This window comes from Phaseolus vulgaris, chromosome 11 (genome assembly GCF_051622355.1).
Source record: "Phaseolus vulgaris cultivar YP4 chromosome 11, ASM5162235v1, whole genome shotgun sequence".
Lineage (NCBI taxonomy): Eukaryota > Viridiplantae > Streptophyta > Magnoliopsida > Fabales > Fabaceae > Phaseolus > Phaseolus vulgaris.
Window position 1 is genome coordinate 6,641,125 of NC_143508.1, and position 20,293 is coordinate 6,661,417.

The window sequence follows — 20,293 nt, forward strand, 5'->3', positions numbered from 1 at the left end:
TTCAGATAAAATTAATAAAACTAATTTTTTTGTATTTTTTTATTATACAAAAACAAAATATGTCAATATTTATATTATAAAATAATATTATTGAATTATATATATATATATATTATAAATATAATAGGTTGTAATGTTTTTTTAATAAGATTGATGTTAAACAACATATGTTATATGTTATTATATAAAAATAACATAAAAATAAAAAATGAAACTATATCAAATCCATTTAAAATAAAAAAACAAAAAACAAAGATAAAAAAAATAAAAAAAGCAGAAACTTCTAAACAACTACAGTTTAAATCAAATAAATAACGATTGATTTGCAATTATATATGAACGTAAGTATAAAATTATATGATATTATTGCATATTCCTATCATTATTTCTTTTTGGTTGATCTGTTTTGAAAGTTATTATGTAAATGAATAATAAAATATTTAATTACTTATATATAAGTTTTTATTAAATATAAAAAACTGTCGCGTTTATATATTAAATATTAAATATAAAAAAAAAAACTTAAAAAATTAGTTAGCTAATTTATAAGTCTTTGATTAAAATTTGTCTTGATTGAAAAATGTTTGAGTATCAAATATCGAATGCCCAGACACAAAATTTCTTTATATTTAGTACACGAAACTAATTTATATGTTTACTCGATTAAACTTACCCAAATTTTTGTTGATAAAGAAAACAAAACAAATATACAATAATATTTATAAACTTCAATTCACCATAATATTTCTGATATAGGATCTTGTACAACATATTAATTTTAAAACTCAAGTTTTGTAAGATTCTTAATAAATATCCTAAATTGAAGACTTGAATTTTAAAAGTAAAAAGTATTTAATTATAAACTAAAGTAATATCTTAAGTTGTAAAGAATGGAACTGCAAATAAAAATATATATAAAACAAGACATTATAATTGAAATCAAATAATTATGAAGTTTTATAATACTCTGACATTAAGATACTCTTCTAAGATACCCATGTGAAGTTTTATTTTAATTTAAATAGATTAATTATGTTAGATAATTTTTTAAATGTCTTGTCAATCTTATTGAAGTAATAACCTACTATAAGCGTCACAATTTTATAATTTAGTATTTATATTTCAATCTTTTAAAACTTACAAAAACAATTTAGTTATATAAATAAACATTATTAATAAAAAATAAACGTGTATAAATCTTATTGTTTTAGCATTGAATAGTGTAAGAAATAGGTGTAATGCAACTGATAGAGATTGAGTAAAATTCACGTTTTCAGTGTAGCTTTCCAACTATCTATACTTAATAGTTTCTCCCTTTCCGTCCACATTGACGGACTTATGGATAAGTTTCTCATATGTAACAGTCAAACACGCAAACATGACCTCGCATATTTCGTTATCATATTTTCTCACATTATTTTTTTAATAATACGTTGAGGATTTTATATACACTCCATCTATACTATATAAATAAATATAAACTCTACTATAAGTTTTGATTCAAGATTTTACATTGATTTAATTTATAAAATATAATTGAATATAAATTTTATCTTATAAATCAGTTTTTTAAAATTATATCATATTTAATTATATGAATTATATTTTTAAAATATATCTAAAAATGTAAACATATTTTAATATATTGAAATTAATCTATTTTAAATATTATAAAAAAATTATTAAATAGTAATTAAATTTAAAAAAAAATAAATTATATATTATTTTAGAGATTAAATTTATTCATATTTAAAGTGATTTATATTATTAATAAAAATTTATAAAATAATTTTTAAATTAATATTTAAATAAATTATCAAGTTTTAGTTATTAGTGTTTTATATTTTAAATTAGTCTCTATTTATGTGGAATATAAAATAGTTAATAGTTAAAACATCGGTAGTTAATGTTATTTAATTAATTTAGAAAATACTTTATACATTTGTTTGCTACTTTAGATAGTAATAATTTTTTATTTTATAAAATATTTTTAATTTAATTAATATAATAACTAATTATTTTAGTTTTTAAAATTATTTTTTATTTAATAATTTTGTTATAGTAAATATGGATTAATAAGACTGAAATGTCTGTAAATAATAATTTATAAGATATATGAGTAATATATATACTTAAAAGACTAGTGATAATAAAAGAAGATATAAAGAAGAAAAAGAGTTATAAGAAGGGATGAAAATAAAATACAGTGAATAGTATATTAGGTGAAGCAGTGGATGAAGTACGTGTGATGACTTTGGATTGATTACAGTTGTTTTTTCAAGAATCAATTTTAAATTGTTAAAATGTAATTGAAATATTTGAAATTAATCTTGAATATAAATTCATTAAAATACATTTTTAAAGTATGGATGGAAAAGAACAAATTGTGTACGCTAAAATAATCAATATAATGTGAGTATTTTTAACTAACATTCGCGAATAATTTACTAGTAGTGTGAGAAGTTTGTTAGTAATTTTTATTCATACATTTTTAAAGAATAAAAAACGAAAATAATAAAGTTATTAGTAGAAAAAATATTAAGAATTAAAAAAATTATTTAGAATATAATTTTAAAAACTTCTTAAGAGATAATTTTTGTTTAAATTTTACTTTGCAACTTATTAAAAAATTAATTTTAGACATACAAATATTTTATCATGCAATATTATTTATCTTATATTTTAATATTAAATAATTATTTTTGAATAATCTTATTCAAATTTTGAATATATATATATATATCCACATATATATAAAATCATTTTTAGGTGTTTTTAAGGTTAGGGTCTAAATAATATTAATCTTAATCTAATATAAAAAATTACTTACATGAGTTATGTCATAACATAATATCTACATTGCATCCCTATTGCTTATCCATAACTAGATGAGCTAAGTCTGGCCTTTGACTTAATTATCTTTCTAATGTTTATTGATTTAGTTATTTTCATATTAAAAACCAAAAAGTTAATTTCATTTCTCATATTTTAAAAAGGTAAATGTTGTTCCGATTTTAAAAAATAAATAATTTTAATCCATTTTTCAAGAAAATTCAATATGGTTCTAACTTAAAATAATTATGCTCCAACTTTTTTAAAAACATTAATAATACATATAATTCAATTCTTTAAAATTTAATAATTTTTTTATATAAACTTAATTATTCTTGTATTCTATATAATAAAGATAAAAATAAATTTAATTTAAATATTTAAAAGTTCAATATAATTATTTTTTATGTTTGATTGTCATTATTAAAATATATTTATTTCAATGATTTACATTAAATTATATGTGTTTGTTATCATATTAAAACATTTAAAAAAATAAGACTACCTCAATTATTTGTTTTTAAAGAATTAGAACCACATTAAATATTTAATTTTTAAATTAAACTTTAAAAGTTTTACAGCAGTGTTAAATTTTTAAAATTTTAGGAGATGAAATTGATTTTTATCTTTAATATAAGAATAGAAGGAGTAATTAAACATTTTATAAGAATTCTAAATAATATATATTAGTGCTTACTATCACATTACTGTTGAAAAGTAATTATTAATATTGTAGAATATTTCGAATTAGAATTTTAAATAGTATTTTATTGATTATGGTTACAAATTATATTATTTATCTTTGGAAAGTAATTATTAATATTATACAACTGGCGTAATAACCGTCTCCCTATGGAAGAAAGATTGGTTTTGTGGTGTATCAACTTTGAATTTAAATATATAACTACATTGGATACTCACACATTAAAGTTTGAAATTTCCAATTGAATAAGATCACTACTCATAAGTAATACTTGTGTTCCACATTTGACCACCTATTTAAAAAATTCAGTAATCTTTGTCAATATTTAATTTGTAATAATATTTTTTATTTTTTATGCCAATTATATAACTGTTTTTATAGTATCCTAAATAAATATGTTAGGTTTAGAGTGCATTTAAATCAAAATAAAAAATAAATAAAAAATGCAAAATTGAAACTAAAATTTCAGATGCAAATGCAAATCTTTCAATTTTTTGTCAGAAGAAAGTGCTGCTACTTTCTCACCTGGATTTGCTATCATTGCATGGGCCACCAAAATATCCAAAGTTTTTATATATCATATTAACACTATTCATGGTCCAAAGACTTTTTATATAGACAATCTCAAAATGTCTAATTATAAATTTATATTAATTTAATTAAATATTAACAAGTTCCAAAGAAATATATGTAAAAATATTTATTCCACTAGAAAAGATAAAATTTAGTTACTATATTTTTAAAATAATAAAAATATATAAAAAAATAACTTATAAATTATACTGGTAGGGTCTGCACGACCAAAATCATGACTCGACATCCGGTTTAAGTCAATCGATACCACAAAGACTAGTACACATAAACAGGATTAACGAGACTAATTAGTGATCAAGCATTAGGTAATACATTCTTAAACATTACCCAAATCCCTAATCTGACTCAATAACAAAGGGTCCGTGACAATGATATAAATAAGCACAGATTCCATGAATCAGGTACGTCATTACACAATATGAATAACACCGAGTGTCAAATACTGAGTTCTCACTTGAGCGTCAGAGTGCTTTTTGCAGATACCATCCAAATTTAGAGATCGCGAGGACGAGAAGTAGAGGGGCGAAAGGGGAACAAGGAATTCGTTTAGAGAGAAAGGAAGGAAATTTAGTTGTTATTTCTAGGACATATAATATGAAAACAAATTTTAAACTAATTTGTAGAAAATAAATTATAACCGTACACACATGTTAATCACTATTTACTAACAATAAAGTGAACACAATTAATAGATAGTGTAGAATTTTTAAGTATGCCAACTAAGATTTATTTTGTAATAGTATTGTTTTTAGAGATTAAGACTATCTTTAAGAGGTTTTTTTGACCATGATGGGGTTACTTTTTTTTATTTTTACCAAAATGGGGTTCGTTTAAAAAAAATTACAAATTTAGGCAAGTCGTGCTAATTCGGTACGACTTCATATGCAGAAGTCGTCCCAATTAGGCACGACTTCTGCCATGTCATACTAAAGTCGTGCCAACTTGGCACGACTTCAACCTTGTCATATTGAAGTCGTGCCAACTTGGCACGACTTCTGCCACGTCATAATTTTATTTTATTTTTAATTTTATTGTTTATATATTGGGTAGTAAGTTATGTAATGTTAAAAATTAATTTGATACATAATTTTCTAAGAGTGTTAGTTTTAAGGAACAAAAAATTGGATAATCGTGTATGGATCATGTTTGACGGTAATGTAATACAATAACTTGATTATTTGATTAATTAAAAAATGAAGAAAATTGTTATTGAATTTGGAAATAAATACATAAATGAAAATTTATTGTATTTGGAAAATAAATAGAGAATTATTGTTGTGAATTTGCAAAATAAATAGCTTGAGGAAGTAATGATTTTACAGAACATGTAATGATGAGAATAGATTAATTAGAACTAAACAAATTAGTAAGATTCATTACAATATATAAAATAAAACTGTAAAGTTGAACTAGAAGTAAATTATTTATGGGAAGACATGACACAATGTGGTCTTCGTATTTGTCGTCGAGGTCTTCGTGGAAGAGGATCATTAACGACATGTTCATCATCGTTGTCATTGGCTTCATTATGAGATGCTGGTGAGGGCATTGTGGGTCGATAATGCATGGATGATGTTGGATTAGAAAGAGGGGTGAATGCCGAAGTTCCAAATATATTTGGTGGAGTGGAAAAAGTACCTGAAGGAGAAGGTAAAAAATTATACGTGTAAGGAATCTGATGGTGTGGAGAATGAAGTGACAGGGTAGAAGTCGTGCCAAGTTGACACGACTTCAGTATGACAGGACAGAAGTCGTACCAAGTTGGCAGACTTCAGTATGACAGGACAGAAGTCGTGCCAAGTTGGCACGACTTTAGTATGACATGACAGAAGTCGTGCCTAATTGGCACAACTTGCCTAAATTTGTAATTTTTTTTAAACGGACCCCATTTTGATAAAAACAAAAGAAAAATAACCTCATCATAGTAAAAAAAAACCTCTTTAAGAAGGTAATTATATTTATGAGTAACTGTAACACGATCCAAAAAGTCACGCACTTATTTAATATTCTTATATTTTTCTAAACTCTTAATATTTAAGGTTATTGTATTATACTTAAAAAACATTTAATATGATTGGGAGTTGATGTATTTAGTATAAAACACCCCCATTTAAAGTTTAAATTATTAGTTTATGAAAATATAATAAATATAATTAAAAAGGGGCATATAAGGAAGTAAATTAACGAGAGTATGTGTTTTTTATTACAGCGTTTAAGATCGTGCTTTTGAAAAATGAATACACATTATAAAACTCCGTATTTGTCGCGGGAAAATAATGCTTTACGCATAAACCATATAGGAAGAGTACAAAGGACTTGTTTGGCTATCGAAGAAACGCGTTCTCGGTGAATGCACCATTACGCTTATTTTTTGCTAACTTCCCTCACACCCAAATTTCACCCAAACAACTAAAAAAATACAATTCATCTACAAAAATCTCTCTATCAACACCGAATCAGAAAATTTTATAACATGATGTTAATCACGTTCTTAAAAGACTTATCACCTCCTGAAGCAGAAATATTAGATTTTTCATGTATAATTTCAATGTTTCAACTTTGTTAAATTAATGTCGTTATAATCAATTATTTGAGATTTTTTTAAACTTTAAAACAATTTTATTATTAAAAAATATACTAGAAGAAAAGAGAAATTGTTTCTTTTTTTCTATGTCACTTACATTTTGTTTTTTTAACTATACCTATTAGAAGAAATAAATATCTGTCTTTCTTAAAAATGATTGAATTTAAAGTTTTCATATTTTTAAAAGGATAATCATTATATTAATAAACATGTTTATATAGGTTTGAGTTTGTTTATTTTAATTTAATTTAAGTTTGTTTATTTTAGTTTCTCCTCTAGTTTTTACTTAGACATTTTTTACAATATGTATAAATTTATTATGTATCGTCTTTTATAGGAAGTTATTTTGTTTTTCTTTGGATGAATTTGTTCTAGTATTTGATGTTTTTTTTTTATGAATTGTTTTATGTAATGACAAATAATTTTTGAGATATAACTTGATAGTTTAAATGATGTCAGATTTCACAGTGACATTTAATATAAATTTTGTATAATAGAAATACAATAAAACTTTTAATAAAAGAAATCCAGATTTTCTCTCGATTCAATTTTGAAGAAAAAAAAGAAAAATTACTTCTATCTTAATTTTGAAAAAAAAGAATTTATCTAAATCAAATATTATTCATTAAAAAAGGAGTATTGGAAATGAATAAGAAAACTTATTTATAAATGTATATGTCTTCTTATTCTAGGGAATATAAGACTAAAAATAAAGCAAAATAATGCAAATGCAGCTGAACAATGGAACAAAACCAGCTATATGTAATTATAGTATGAATTTGTACTCCTTTCAAAATAATGAATTTTTTTTTCTATTAAACGTCTGTGTCGTGGTGATAGTATTAGTAATAAATTTGTCTGTTATCTCTTTCCACTCCTCTCGTCTTTGACACAATGTTTTTCTTTAAATTATTTATTATTTTGTTTTCATTATAGACGACAATATTAAAAAAGAAAAACCACGACAAACCTAAGAAGGGTAGACAACGCATTACCTAATTCAATTATTTTTTTATAAACTCTTTCTTTCTATTACATTTATATTAGTTATTTGCATCCATCCACTAAAAAAAGAAATTATACTGATTGGTCGGAAAAAAAAATTATCTTATACAACTGGTGAAATATATTTTATTATTAAAAAATAAATTTTAAATGTAAATAAATTTTATAAAATAAGATTTACATTCATCTATAAATTATATAATATTTTAATATCTAATCAAAATCTCTAACTTTCCTTTACATTTATGAAGTTTTATAATATAATTTTAAAATTGTTTTATTTAATTATAATATGATGTAACATATTATCAATTTCTTATTTTGTTGCATGTATATTCCACCGACCATTTTTGTAAAAGATTAGATAAATTATTTATTTAACATCACCAAGAAGCAAGATCCAAGTAATTTCAAAATAGCAAGGCTATTCCAGTCATTTAGCCACACACGTGGCCATCATCCATAGCGAGTACCCTTTTCCCCACGCGCTCTCCACGTGATAAATATAGAAATAATAACAATAATAATACAACCCAATATATTTAAATTTAAAATAAATAAATATAATTATTTTTATTTTATTTTAAATTTTCTAGTGGTATAAAATCATCACTCTAATAGTCGAAAAAAAAAGGAAGAAAAACTTCATCTCTCATGGTTCCAACACAAAGTGCATCTAATAAATAGAACACAAGGCTCCATTACTGTCATAACTGTACTTTGTGAGGTTAACGAAGGAACAGAAGAAAATAAGAAAGAAGAAGAAAGAAGAAGGCGAAGAAGATTGCAAGATGAGAACAAGCAACCACCTGATCGGTGTGCTAAACTTCCTAACGTTCCTGTTGTCGGTTCCGATCCTAGGTGGTGGGATATGGCTGAGCAGCAGAGCGAACAACACGGACTGTCTGAAGTTCCTTCAGTGGCCGTTGATCATAATCGGAGTGAGCATCATGGTGGTGTCGCTGGCGGGTTTCGCCGGCGCCTGTTACCGGAACACGTTCCTGATGCGGCTGTACCTGGTGGTGATGTTCGCCGTGATCGCGGTGCTGATCGGGTTCATCATATTCGCGTACGTGGTGACGGACAAAGGGTCGGGTCGGAGGGTGATGAACCGGGCGTATTTGGAGTACAGCTTGGAGGACTATTCGGGGTGGTTGGAAGAGCGCGTGGCGAGTGATAGCTACTGGGGGAAGATAGGGTCATGCATTAGGGATTCCAAAGTGTGTGCGAAGATGGGAAGAACCATTAATGAAGTTCCTGAAACTGCTGAAATGTTCTACCTCAGACACCTCACACCTATTCAGGTATATGCATTACTCATCACATTTTCTTTCTTCTTTTCTGTCATATTTCTTCAATAATCTCCACCAATCCCTGAATTCATTTTTTTTATAATATTCATTCGATCGTTTTTATTTATTTATTTGGAATCTGTTTCTGTTTTTTGAATTTTGAAACTGTTTTGGAACGGTTGTTGGAGAAGGAATTGCAGTTATTTACTTACTTTTTTTGTTTAGTTGTTGATAGTATAATTCTGTAAAACTTTTCTTTGTCACGGTGAATAGTAAACAACACACTTCACACGCTTCGTTATAATAATATAATAATATTTTTAATTAAAAAATATTAATTTATTAGTATGTTAGGTATATTTTTTTAGGGTTTAGGGTAGCATCACCCTACAATTTTTTTTTCTCTAATTAGAAATAATATAAAAAATGTTGACATAAGGAAGAGCCATTGGGATTTTTTTAAGGGAAATATTTTAGTAAATGTTGGTGTTGGAAAAAAGCCATGTGAGGTATTTTGTACCTAATATTTTTTAATCATTTAAGATTAATTGTGGATACACTATGCTATTTCTAATTTATTAAGTTAATATTATCAAAGATATTTAGATCAATGATTGTAATAGGGATTAAAGAGAAATTGTTTATTGTATTTTTTAGGGGAGTTTTTTTTGTTTTGTTTTGAAAAGTTAATTGTTTAGTGGTTTGAAAGAAAGTATGGGTGTGTAGTGAAAGAAAGTTGAAGGAAAGGAAGTGCATGTTAGATTAAATGAGTAGATCCATCTCTCTCTGCAAGAAACCCTGCGGCATGTGGGGGTGATGGGTTTTCATTCATCAATTCCCGGAAGTTATGGTTCTCTGTCCAATTCACTGCACCCTAAACAATGGGGACAAATAAAATGAAAATGACACAAATACACTGTTTGATAGATATATTTATTATGCATATACTTTTTTTTTTCTTCTGTTTCTCGTTTTCTAATCACATCATATATTTTATAAAAAAAGAAAAAATATAGCATCACTATTTATGGTGATAATTGATGAACTTTGTTTTGGAAAAGGGGTGGCTTCACTACACTGGATATCAAATGTTATGGTCACTTATTTTGCTTTGATTTTTACATAATTGTCTACACTCTACAGTGTAACATCATATGAAGAGTGATAATGTCATGAGGGATTTTTCTTATGGAGACCATTGAACAGGCTTGTGAGTAATGACAGATGATGTGTCATGGTAGGACCATTTTAAGGGGTGCCCACGTTGCTAATCAGTAATAGATTATGGGACTGAACAACGACATTTACTAAACATAATCATGGTACCAAAGAATTATATTTTGTTATAATTGCTTGAATTTGAATTCAGGAAATGATTTCAAAGAGCTACATTATCATTTATCATGAAATAATATGGTTCTTATCTCTTTCAGCATTGTTTTTGTCCATATTCCTAACCTTTTTTCTTTCTTTCTTGCTAATTAAGCATTGCATAGTGAGTTAGAATTATTGACTTCTTCTGCGTTCCTACTCAAGGCTTCATTTACACCTGTATACTTTTTTTGGCTGGGCCAAGCATGATGTATACTTGTAACCTAACTACTTGTCGCTTTCTCCTTTTTACAAGCTCCCCCAACTTACATAAGAATGTTCTAGGATACCTTTGAATACCTTTGAAGATGATTTTATCTTTTAGGTGGGAGGGGGATATACTTTCTCTTTTTTGTTTCCTTATGTAGTACATATATTTTAGAATCATAGGATGACAAAATCTTAGAAGATGAACTTAAGGATGAATTTTTATACGGTTAGGTATAAACCTAACTTTATAAACGTTTTATAAGATTAACTTAGATTTAAAATATATTTTTTAATATATATATATATATATATATATATATCTCAATTATCATTTAATAATGGAATTTGTACAATTTTTTAAAGATTTAAATTGCTTACTCATAGTGATCTATAATTTGACAGTATACTGTGGAACATTATTGGTAAAGATATCTAGCAATGGCTACCTTTACTTATACAGTCAATAGGTTTATGATTTAATAAGGTTTTGACTTGAACATGTTGATCATGTTGTACTGTCTGATATTTTGATCTTTTAGAATATCTTGACAGTTTCCTTATCTAAATTATGTTTCGTGTGTTGCTCCCATTGGTACATGAGACACTGACAATTTTGGTCTCAGGCTGGTGCCTGGTCCGCATGTTATCCATGTCTCTAAACAAAGTAACTTTTTAGTGCATGCTCATGCCATAACATTTTTCTAGGGGGAAGAAAAAGGGTTTATACATCAACTACTGCCACGCAAAACAAACGATAAAGACAAGTACAAAATCTCTTCCTTTTCAAAACACAAAATATTCAGGCAACTATTTTCATTTTAGAAGAGTTAGGATATAAAAATAGGAGAGATTTTTTGTTTGTTTGAGTTTAACCTTACTTTTTCATTTTATTTTTACTTATATTTCTTATCTCTCATATTTTTCGTGTTTTTTAAATATAATATCTTAACTTTTACTTCATTTTTCACCTATTTTTATCGATTTTAAAATTGCATTTACTCTCTTTTTTCTTTGTATCAAACAGACCACACATTATGATAGAGTCTTTTTAGTCAGCCAAAATTAGCAAGAACTATACAAAAACACTGAACAAAATATACCAATACAAATTTAATGAAGACACTTTAAGATACTAAATTGAAATTTGTTAAAATTAAAAGTTCAAAATTAAGAAAATAATACAAGAGACTGGAAATTTAATTAAATTTTTTTTTTAACTTATTTTTGGTCTCAAACCAAAATGACATAAATATTTTGTTTCTAAACCTATTTGCCATGCAGCAGATGATTGAAGTAATGTTCTGTTTTGTGTGTTACAGTCTGGTTGCTGCAAGCCCCCCACAGAATGTGGCTATGTCTATCAGAATGAGACTGTGTGGAACCTAGGATCAGGATTGATGGGAGCCAATGCAGATTGCACTAGGTGGAGCAATGACCAAGAACTGCTTTGCTATGCCTGTGATTCCTGCAAGGCTGGTGTGCTGGCAAGTTTGAAGAAGAGTTGGAGGAAGGTTTCAGTGATCAACATTGTTGTTATGATCCTCCTTGTGATTGTTTACATAGTTGCTTATGCAGCATATAGGAACAACAAGAGGATGGATAATGATGAACCCTATGGTGAAGCCAGGATGACAAAGGCACAACCTAGTGCCTTTCATCTTTAGTGGCACTCTTTGGATGCCAAAGCTATCTTAGGATTTTGAGCCTTTTTTTTTCCCTTGTAACTAAGTTGCTCTCATGGTTTTGTGTCAAACATGAATTTGGTTTTAATATTGAAAGAATGAATGTATTTAATTATTATATTTGCTCGCTATGGAACTTCACCTTTTTCTTTGAATAGTCATTTTGCTGTTAGAATTAGTAGGGATAGATTTGTAAATTTAGAGAAAATATCTTAGACTTTATTTGAATGAGATGATGAAAAATGACAGACTGAAAAAACAATAAAAGAAAATTAATTTAGATATCAGATTGTTTTAAATTAGGTAAAATAAATAAAGGGTTAAATATATTTTTGTTGCATGTGAATTGATTTTTTTCTCTAATTTTAATTTTAAATATTTTTTATTAGATGATAAATATAATCTTTTCAGTCTTATCAGTTGTAACTATTTAATAAGCTATAACTGCTAACAGTTATAACTGGTCTATATTATCAGTTATTTCTATTTTATTATCTTTTTTTTTATGTTTTATAAATATTATCCTCAATAATAATGTAGGTCAATAACCATTATTATTAATAAAATATTTTTTTTTCTCAAAATGAGATATACAAAACTAATACTCTTAAATACTTGTAATAAATGAATTATTAAAATGTTTTCCTATCAATCTTGTTCTACGTCACAAATCAAAATAATTATTAAAATGGTTTCCTGTCAATTTTGTTCTGTTACAAATAAAAATAAGTTATTGAAATGTTTTCCTATCAGTTTTATTATAAGTGACAGTAAAATAATGTAAGATAACTCGTACAAATAAAAATTATAAAAATACATTTCAATAATTTTTTATTAAAAATGAAAAATATATTTAATTCATAAATAAATAAATATAAAATTTATAAACATACAACTGATTTGAAAGAATATAAATAATTAATTATGAGAGTGATTTGAAGAAAGTGCTAGTAATTATAAATGGGAGCAGAGTGCATGCGACTATTGTACCAAGAAATTAATTATTTTTTTATTTATTTTGATTTAGAAATATATCCTGTACAAAAAAAATTAAGTTATATTGAGATACTACCATACCAGGGTTTTTAACCATGGTTATTTTTTTTCTTTTTACTAAAATATGATACGTTTAAAAAAAATTACAAATTTAGACAAGTCGTGTCAATTCGGCACCACTTCATATGTACAAATTGTCCATCAACTTGGCACGACTTCTGCCATATCATAAATTTTTTTATCTATGTTTTTATTCATTCACAACACTCTTAGAATATTCATTTTCTTTATCTATGTATTTATTCATTCAATTCAAATATGATTCATACACGATTATCCAATTTTTTGTTCCTTAAAACTAACACTCTTAAAAAATTATGTATCAAATTAATTTTTAACATTACATAACTTACTACCCAATATATAAACAATAATTTTTAAAAAAAAAAAAATTATGACGTGGCTAGCACGACTTTAGTATGACAGAGCAGAAGTCGTGTCAAGTTGACACGACTTTAGTATGACATGACAGAGTCGTGTCTAATTGAGACGATTTGTACATATGAAGTCGACTTGCCTAAATTTATAATTTTTTTAAAACGGATCCCATTTTAGTAAAAAGGATGGTCAAAAACCCACCGTACCACTGGCTGAATTTAAACTAAGGAAGAGAACTAGTTTTGTCACTATCTAATTAGCAGCAGATTAAAAGTTCCCTAATTTACTTGCAACATGCAATCAATGTTTTTTTTAATGATTTTATGTTAAGAAAAAAAGTAGTTTAATTCTGTTGAACTTTCCATTTTTTTATAAAGTTTTGTTATAACATATGTTTAAATTTTATTTTAAATATCAATTATTTTTTAATTTTTCAATTTATTTTTTGATATATGAAATATAATTAAAAAGTGATTTAGAGAAAAGTAAAAATAAAAACACTATTACGAAGTGGACTTTAAGCCTATATATTATGGGTGGTCCGATAGCGGGTGGCCTGATAAGGCCAACAAATACTCGAAATGACTCTGATACCATATTACAAAGTGGACTTTAAACCTAACTCAACCCCATAAAACCGGCTCATAAGGTTGAGGTTTGCACCCACTTATATACTATGAAAGGCTCTCATCTCTAGTCGATGTGGGATCTCCAACAAACACCAAAAGTCTTCATCTATGTTTTTAAATCTAAAATTTAATATGTTTTAATAATATTAGGTCAAAATATTTATATAAAAAAAACAATACATGACTATGATTTGAAATAAATAAATTATTACCATTTTTTATTCGCAGCCCTAATTCAATATAAAAGACTATTATAAAGAGTTAATTTCAAAAATTATTTGGTTTGATATTAAAGTGTGTATTTGTAAAATAATAAAAATTTAAGAATAAAGTGGAGTGAATCTAAAGGGTGATATGTAACACCCCAGAAAATAACATCTAAATATTATAATACAAGTTCTACGTATTTCCATACAAACTTGGAGTTTTTCAAAACATTCCTAATACATGATTAGGATTTATAGAAATACAAACATTTACATATCCATAGCTCAAAATAAAACTCTGAAACCTCTAAGGCTTTCCTGCACTTGGTCATCTGTTCGTGTACATAGTACAGTCATCGCAGTTTAAACACAACACAAAAAGCAAGGGTAATCTAGTGAAAATAAAATTTTATAATATACGAAATTAAATTAAAAGAGAAAATCAAATTACATGGCCAATTTCTCAATTATTCAATCTTCTTCAAATTCCAACATAAATCAATCACATAGATCTCACATGGATCTACACATCCAGAATATTCAACAAACAACGTCTTCCGGAAGACCCGTATTAAGTAAGTCCTACCAGATACTAACACCTGATCCAAAGATTACCAGCGAATCCAACAGAAAGGATCAGGGTAAGTTCAATACAATCCAAGCCGTGCATCTCATATGTCACGGTGTGCATGAACTCCCCCATCAGCTTCTCACCACCTGATATCTTAGTCTATGTGACTTAGATCATTTGTGAAGCTCGGAGATCTCGGTTACCACATAGGCATCAATACTTAATACACAGCAAACATCAGTCCATACATTATCTCAAATGTATGAATTCAATTACATACCATTCCGTCATACAATGAGAAATTGAATATTGGGACCACGTCCCTTCCGCATTCAGATCTTCTATCCTAGGGTGCTATTAAAAATTAAATTTAGCTTCCCTTACCTCTATTGCTTGCTTTCCAAGCAACTTTTAGAATTTTTTTCCCGCAGTCTGGATAAGCTTCAAAATTTACGGGTCTAATGCAAGTTATCTAAACATAACAACTAACCCAACCAATATTGATGACTAAATCCTAAGGAAAAACAGAGAACCAAAAGATATTTAGAGTAAAAATGAACTTATTATGTTTGAAAATCTGATCGGATAGAAATGTTATTTAACTTGCCAGCTAAACGAGGTTCGATCATATTCTAAAATAGATGAAGATTGTGAGAGAAAATTAAGAGAGAGGGAGAGAAGAGAAAATGAAGAGAGAGAGAAGGAAGAAAAAAATGGTGCGTGCAGGGGAGGCACGGTTTCTTTACTACTTTTTTATACTGTTACATGATAGACTTTACTTTGTAAGTAAGATAAATTCTAAAGTTGAATTAGATTAAAAAAAAAGAGAGTTTAAGGTTTTTATTTATAAAAAGAGGTAAGTTTATTAATATTCTTAGAAGGTTATTTTTTTTCTCTTTTATTAATATTCTTAGAAGGTTATTTTTTTTTCTCTTTTATTAATATTCTTAGAAGGTTTTTTTTTTCTCTTTTATTAATATTCTTATTTATTAAAGGATGCAAATATTAATCTATATAAAATCGAAGAGTTTACATGTTCGAATTTTCAGTGTTTCTCTAAAGTTAAACTTATAAGTACTTTTGTAAGTATTAGCGAAAACAATTCGCTGTTTATTCACATTTTTATTTGATTAAAATATATATAATTTTATGGTTTTATTACTTTTATAAATGACCAATTAAAATATAATACAATTTTAAATCTATATATATATAATTTTGTAAAAATAGTATTAAAAACATTATATAGAGTTGTTTTCAAGAAGAGAAGGTATTTAGTATTTTGAAATTAAAAAAAAGTTATTTAATTATTTATTTCATTAAATAAATAAATAAATTATTTTTTATTTATTAAAGGATAAAGTTATTCAATTAGGTTTTAGGGTACTTTTATAAAGCCAAATGTTGGTTTTGATTAAAAGAGAACTGAACACTGAGGGAGAAAGTTTTAATTTTGGGTGAAGAATTGATTTTCACTAAGCAATTGCAGCGTTTCCTCTTTCAACATTATGTTTTTATTTGCATTGTATGGATTCTCTTATATACACTTTGCATAGTATGAATTAGATAGTTTCAAATATTCAAGTATTCATAGTTTCATACTCCACCATATGTGAATTTGTTTCTGAATGAGATATTCAGAAAGGGAAGTTAATCTTTCATTTTGCACTCTCTCTTTTCTTTTATCTCTGTGAAGTTACCTTAGCGATGCATCTGCTACTGACTGCTGATATTGCTGCATGATTATGGTATCATAATCATAAGTATTATGAAATTAAGCCTTTAGCAATGAAATTTTAAGTGTAGTTTAAGGCATCCAATCTAATCTATAAGCTTGATACGTGCTAAATTTCATTTGCTGTGCTCTAGAATGCACTTAAATGAGAAAATAACTGGCCCCATTTATTGAAAGAAGTTTTGCTGGTAAATGGTGTGTCAATTAATTCGTGGGTGCTTTTTTATTTCAAGAAGTTTAAACCTGTCTTTTAATTGGAAGGAAGCACGAAAAAGAGACAATCATGGTGATTTCAAATATTGATGCAGATTTTGACATTAGTGATCCTTTATACTTTGAACTTTCACCACCCAAAATGGTTTTGAATATCATTTAATTTGGACATGCCTGATGGAATCATTGTACTAGTCAGCGTGTGCAAGTGGGGTTGGTCTTGCATGCATTAGGGGAACATCTGTCATCATTTCACATATATGCTGTTGATGAAAGGGAGAGAAAGGTTCATAACAATGCTTAAAGAATGAAAGACCCCACAATCTCAGGAGTGAATCAGGTGCAGTAATTCTTGCAACAGAAATAGAATATCCAGTTATTTTGGGTGTTGGTCAATTGAAATTATATATAATGGTCATAAACTTGTGACTTGCATTGAAAATGCTGTTAGAGGTGGATCCAGAATCTCCTGCATTAATGCTTTTTTAGGAATTCTTTTGTAGCATTTGGATTCATGTTTGTTGATGCAGTTGCTGAGTCACAATAAAGCAATATAGTCACTACTTCTTGGGATAACGGAGCACATTGAGCAGGTTTTTGGAGTACATTCTGGTAACTCTGCTTGATAAATTTTCACAAGAACAGTTTCATCCTCTTGCTTGAAGTGTATTAGGTCATTGACTAATAACTTATAAGTTGTCAACAACAAGCAATTGCATTTTACACAAGAGGTTAATTCACAATTTTTGTCAGTCAAGGAAGCAGTTTTTCCTTTTGAAGTTCTCCCCTAGGTTGTGATGAGAATCTAAGCGCTGAGCTGAGATGCAAAATGCTGGTGATGTTAAGGGTTTTGATTTTTTTACTCTAGGTAAAATACTTCATTTACTAAGGTTCAAATCTTTGCTGATAAGTAAGAAGTTACCACTAATGCTACTGTGTTTCTTAGCTTGAATGACTCAATGTTATTATGAAGATTACTGTGGTTTTTTGTTGAAATCGGATTTCAGATTGTTTCTAATGTGACACTTTGAATGAGAAAAAAACTCTTTTGTCTGGTGACAAGAATGCTGAAGTTGCAAGATGTCAAGGCACATTCCGGTGACATGATTGGAGACACTCAGCTCATGGTTGACACTCTTTGTCTGGCTCTTGGGCCATGGAATACAAGGTTCTAATAACGTTTGAAGCAATGTCAATGGCTTAAGCGACAAACAAACAGCTTTAAAAACATGTATCAGAATGATTGGTCTTCACTCTTCAGGAATTCATTGAAGACAAGAGTTCAAATAGTGACAACATTTGCAGACAGCCTCATTCTCCCTGAAATGGCAAGGTGATAGATAACAGCAGTAAGCATTTGTGTTCATCTTTGTATATGGTACTGATTATATGTGCTCTTGCAGTCTTTTTGGCTTCCAAAAGTTTTTAGTTCCTGAAATTTCTTTCGTATATATAAAAGATGGATTATATGACAGTAATTTTTGTCTTGGGAATTTTGCAGTCTTTTAGCACTTTCCAAGTTTAAAAATCTTAGAAATTTTGACTGGTAATAACCATTTCAAGTTTAAAGTCTTGGGACTCAAATTGGATGCTACTGCTTATGTACAAAGTTGTTAAGCATTCACATCTCACCCAGTCAAGAAATTCTTTGATTTAAGAGCAAGAAAAAAAAAAATCACTTCCCCCAGCTATTTAGTCACAGCATAGATTGTATTTTACAACATCTGTAACATATTTTAATGCATAACACACTCCAATGTTAATTTTTCTTTACATTTGCATATTGTGTGAACCCTGTCTTCTTAAGATGAATAGACTAAACCAGTCAACATTCATAAACAAAGACATCATCACTGTATATTGAAAAATCACACAAATCTTTGAGCTACTGGATAGCTTATTTATCACTGATTGTTTAGTCTACCTAATCTAATTAGCTCACTCAACTATTTCTAATGGTCATTGTTGAATAATCAAGACAACACGTCATTCTGCAACAGGGTTTTGATGTTCTGTTTTTTTGGTGAACATTAAAGACTTTAGACTTGAGTTGAGTTACCAATTAACAACTTGTCTGAACCTTGAATGTTGGCTAAACTTTAGAAGAATTCTAGTACATGTATGGATGCAAAAATAAATTTAGTCACTGATTTGCAAATGGGGAAAAAAAGACAAAAAGTTAAGACCAACTAATCTAAATCCATCTCTTTAGGTATCTTAAGCTTAGGATCTGATGACAGTGTCAACTTCACCCACTTCAAGATAATAGTAGAAACTAGAGAGTGAACAATTGTTTCAGCGTTGCTTTGCCTTTTATTGATCTTTCAGTGATGGATTTCCATGCACTTCTACAAGAAATTAAAATTGATTTCTAAATAGTGATTTTTTAGTACTAGTATATTAGGTCAAATAACTACTAGGTTGGATTAGTGATGAACAATTAGAATAGTTCACTCGGAATTACAGATTCAAATCTTGATATTGTCATTGTACATAAAAAAAATCAGTCCAGGTAGGCATAGATTCCTTCAAATACTTTATGACTCTCGTTTCATATGTGTTGTGAATTGTGTTTCCAGCCAATTACAACACTAATTCTAAACTGAGATAAGAAAATGTTGAAAGATTTCAAGTTAGCAGCCATAGAAATATGATGGATTAATCAAATAGTGACACATATACCATAAATGGTTAATGTGTTGAATCCAAAATCAAATCATTCTTAGCTAGACTTTATTTGCTTCTAGAAACACAGGTAGACCAAGTCCACCATATGCAAAAAATGATAGATTGAAGCATTTCATGAAAATGGTAACACAATGACTAATCAACCAACTTCAGTCTCTTCACCAACATGACAAAAATTTGACATTCCAAAATGATCAAATAAGAATATCATTGTTGTCTTAAAAAAATCATTGTCATAAGTAGAAAACTTTGTATTGTATGGATTTAGCAACAATAATGTGATATCTATGTTCAATAACAAAATTGGATCATATTGCAACTAAGTATCTTAACTCAACTTAATAAAAAAGAATATTATTGTTTAATTGAAATTGAAATAAAAATGAAAAAGATTATCCCAATTTGATTAAGGAACTTGTAGTAATTTGAAATTTATGTCGTGGTCGCATAATTATGCTTAACATGAAAAAATTTTATAAAAAAAAAACTTATCTCGTGATTCTAGTATTATGTGGATGATTTTCAAAATATATTAATTATTGAA

The 20,293-nt window shown here is 27.5% G+C and overlaps 1 protein-coding gene across 1 annotated transcript; it reads left to right on the plus strand.

Moving 5' to 3' along the window:
- Positions 1–8,345: 8,345 nt before the first annotated feature.
- On the plus strand, positions 8,346–12,391 carry LOC137820341 (tetraspanin-3). Its single transcript, XM_068624382.2, has 2 exons — positions 8,346–9,022; positions 11,911–12,391. The coding sequence occupies exons 1-2, from the start codon at positions 8,510–8,512 to the stop codon at positions 12,253–12,255; spliced, it is 858 nt and encodes a 285-aa protein (XP_068480483.1). The 5' UTR covers positions 8,346–8,509; the 3' UTR covers positions 12,256–12,391.
- Positions 12,392–20,293: the final 7,902 nt, after the last annotated feature.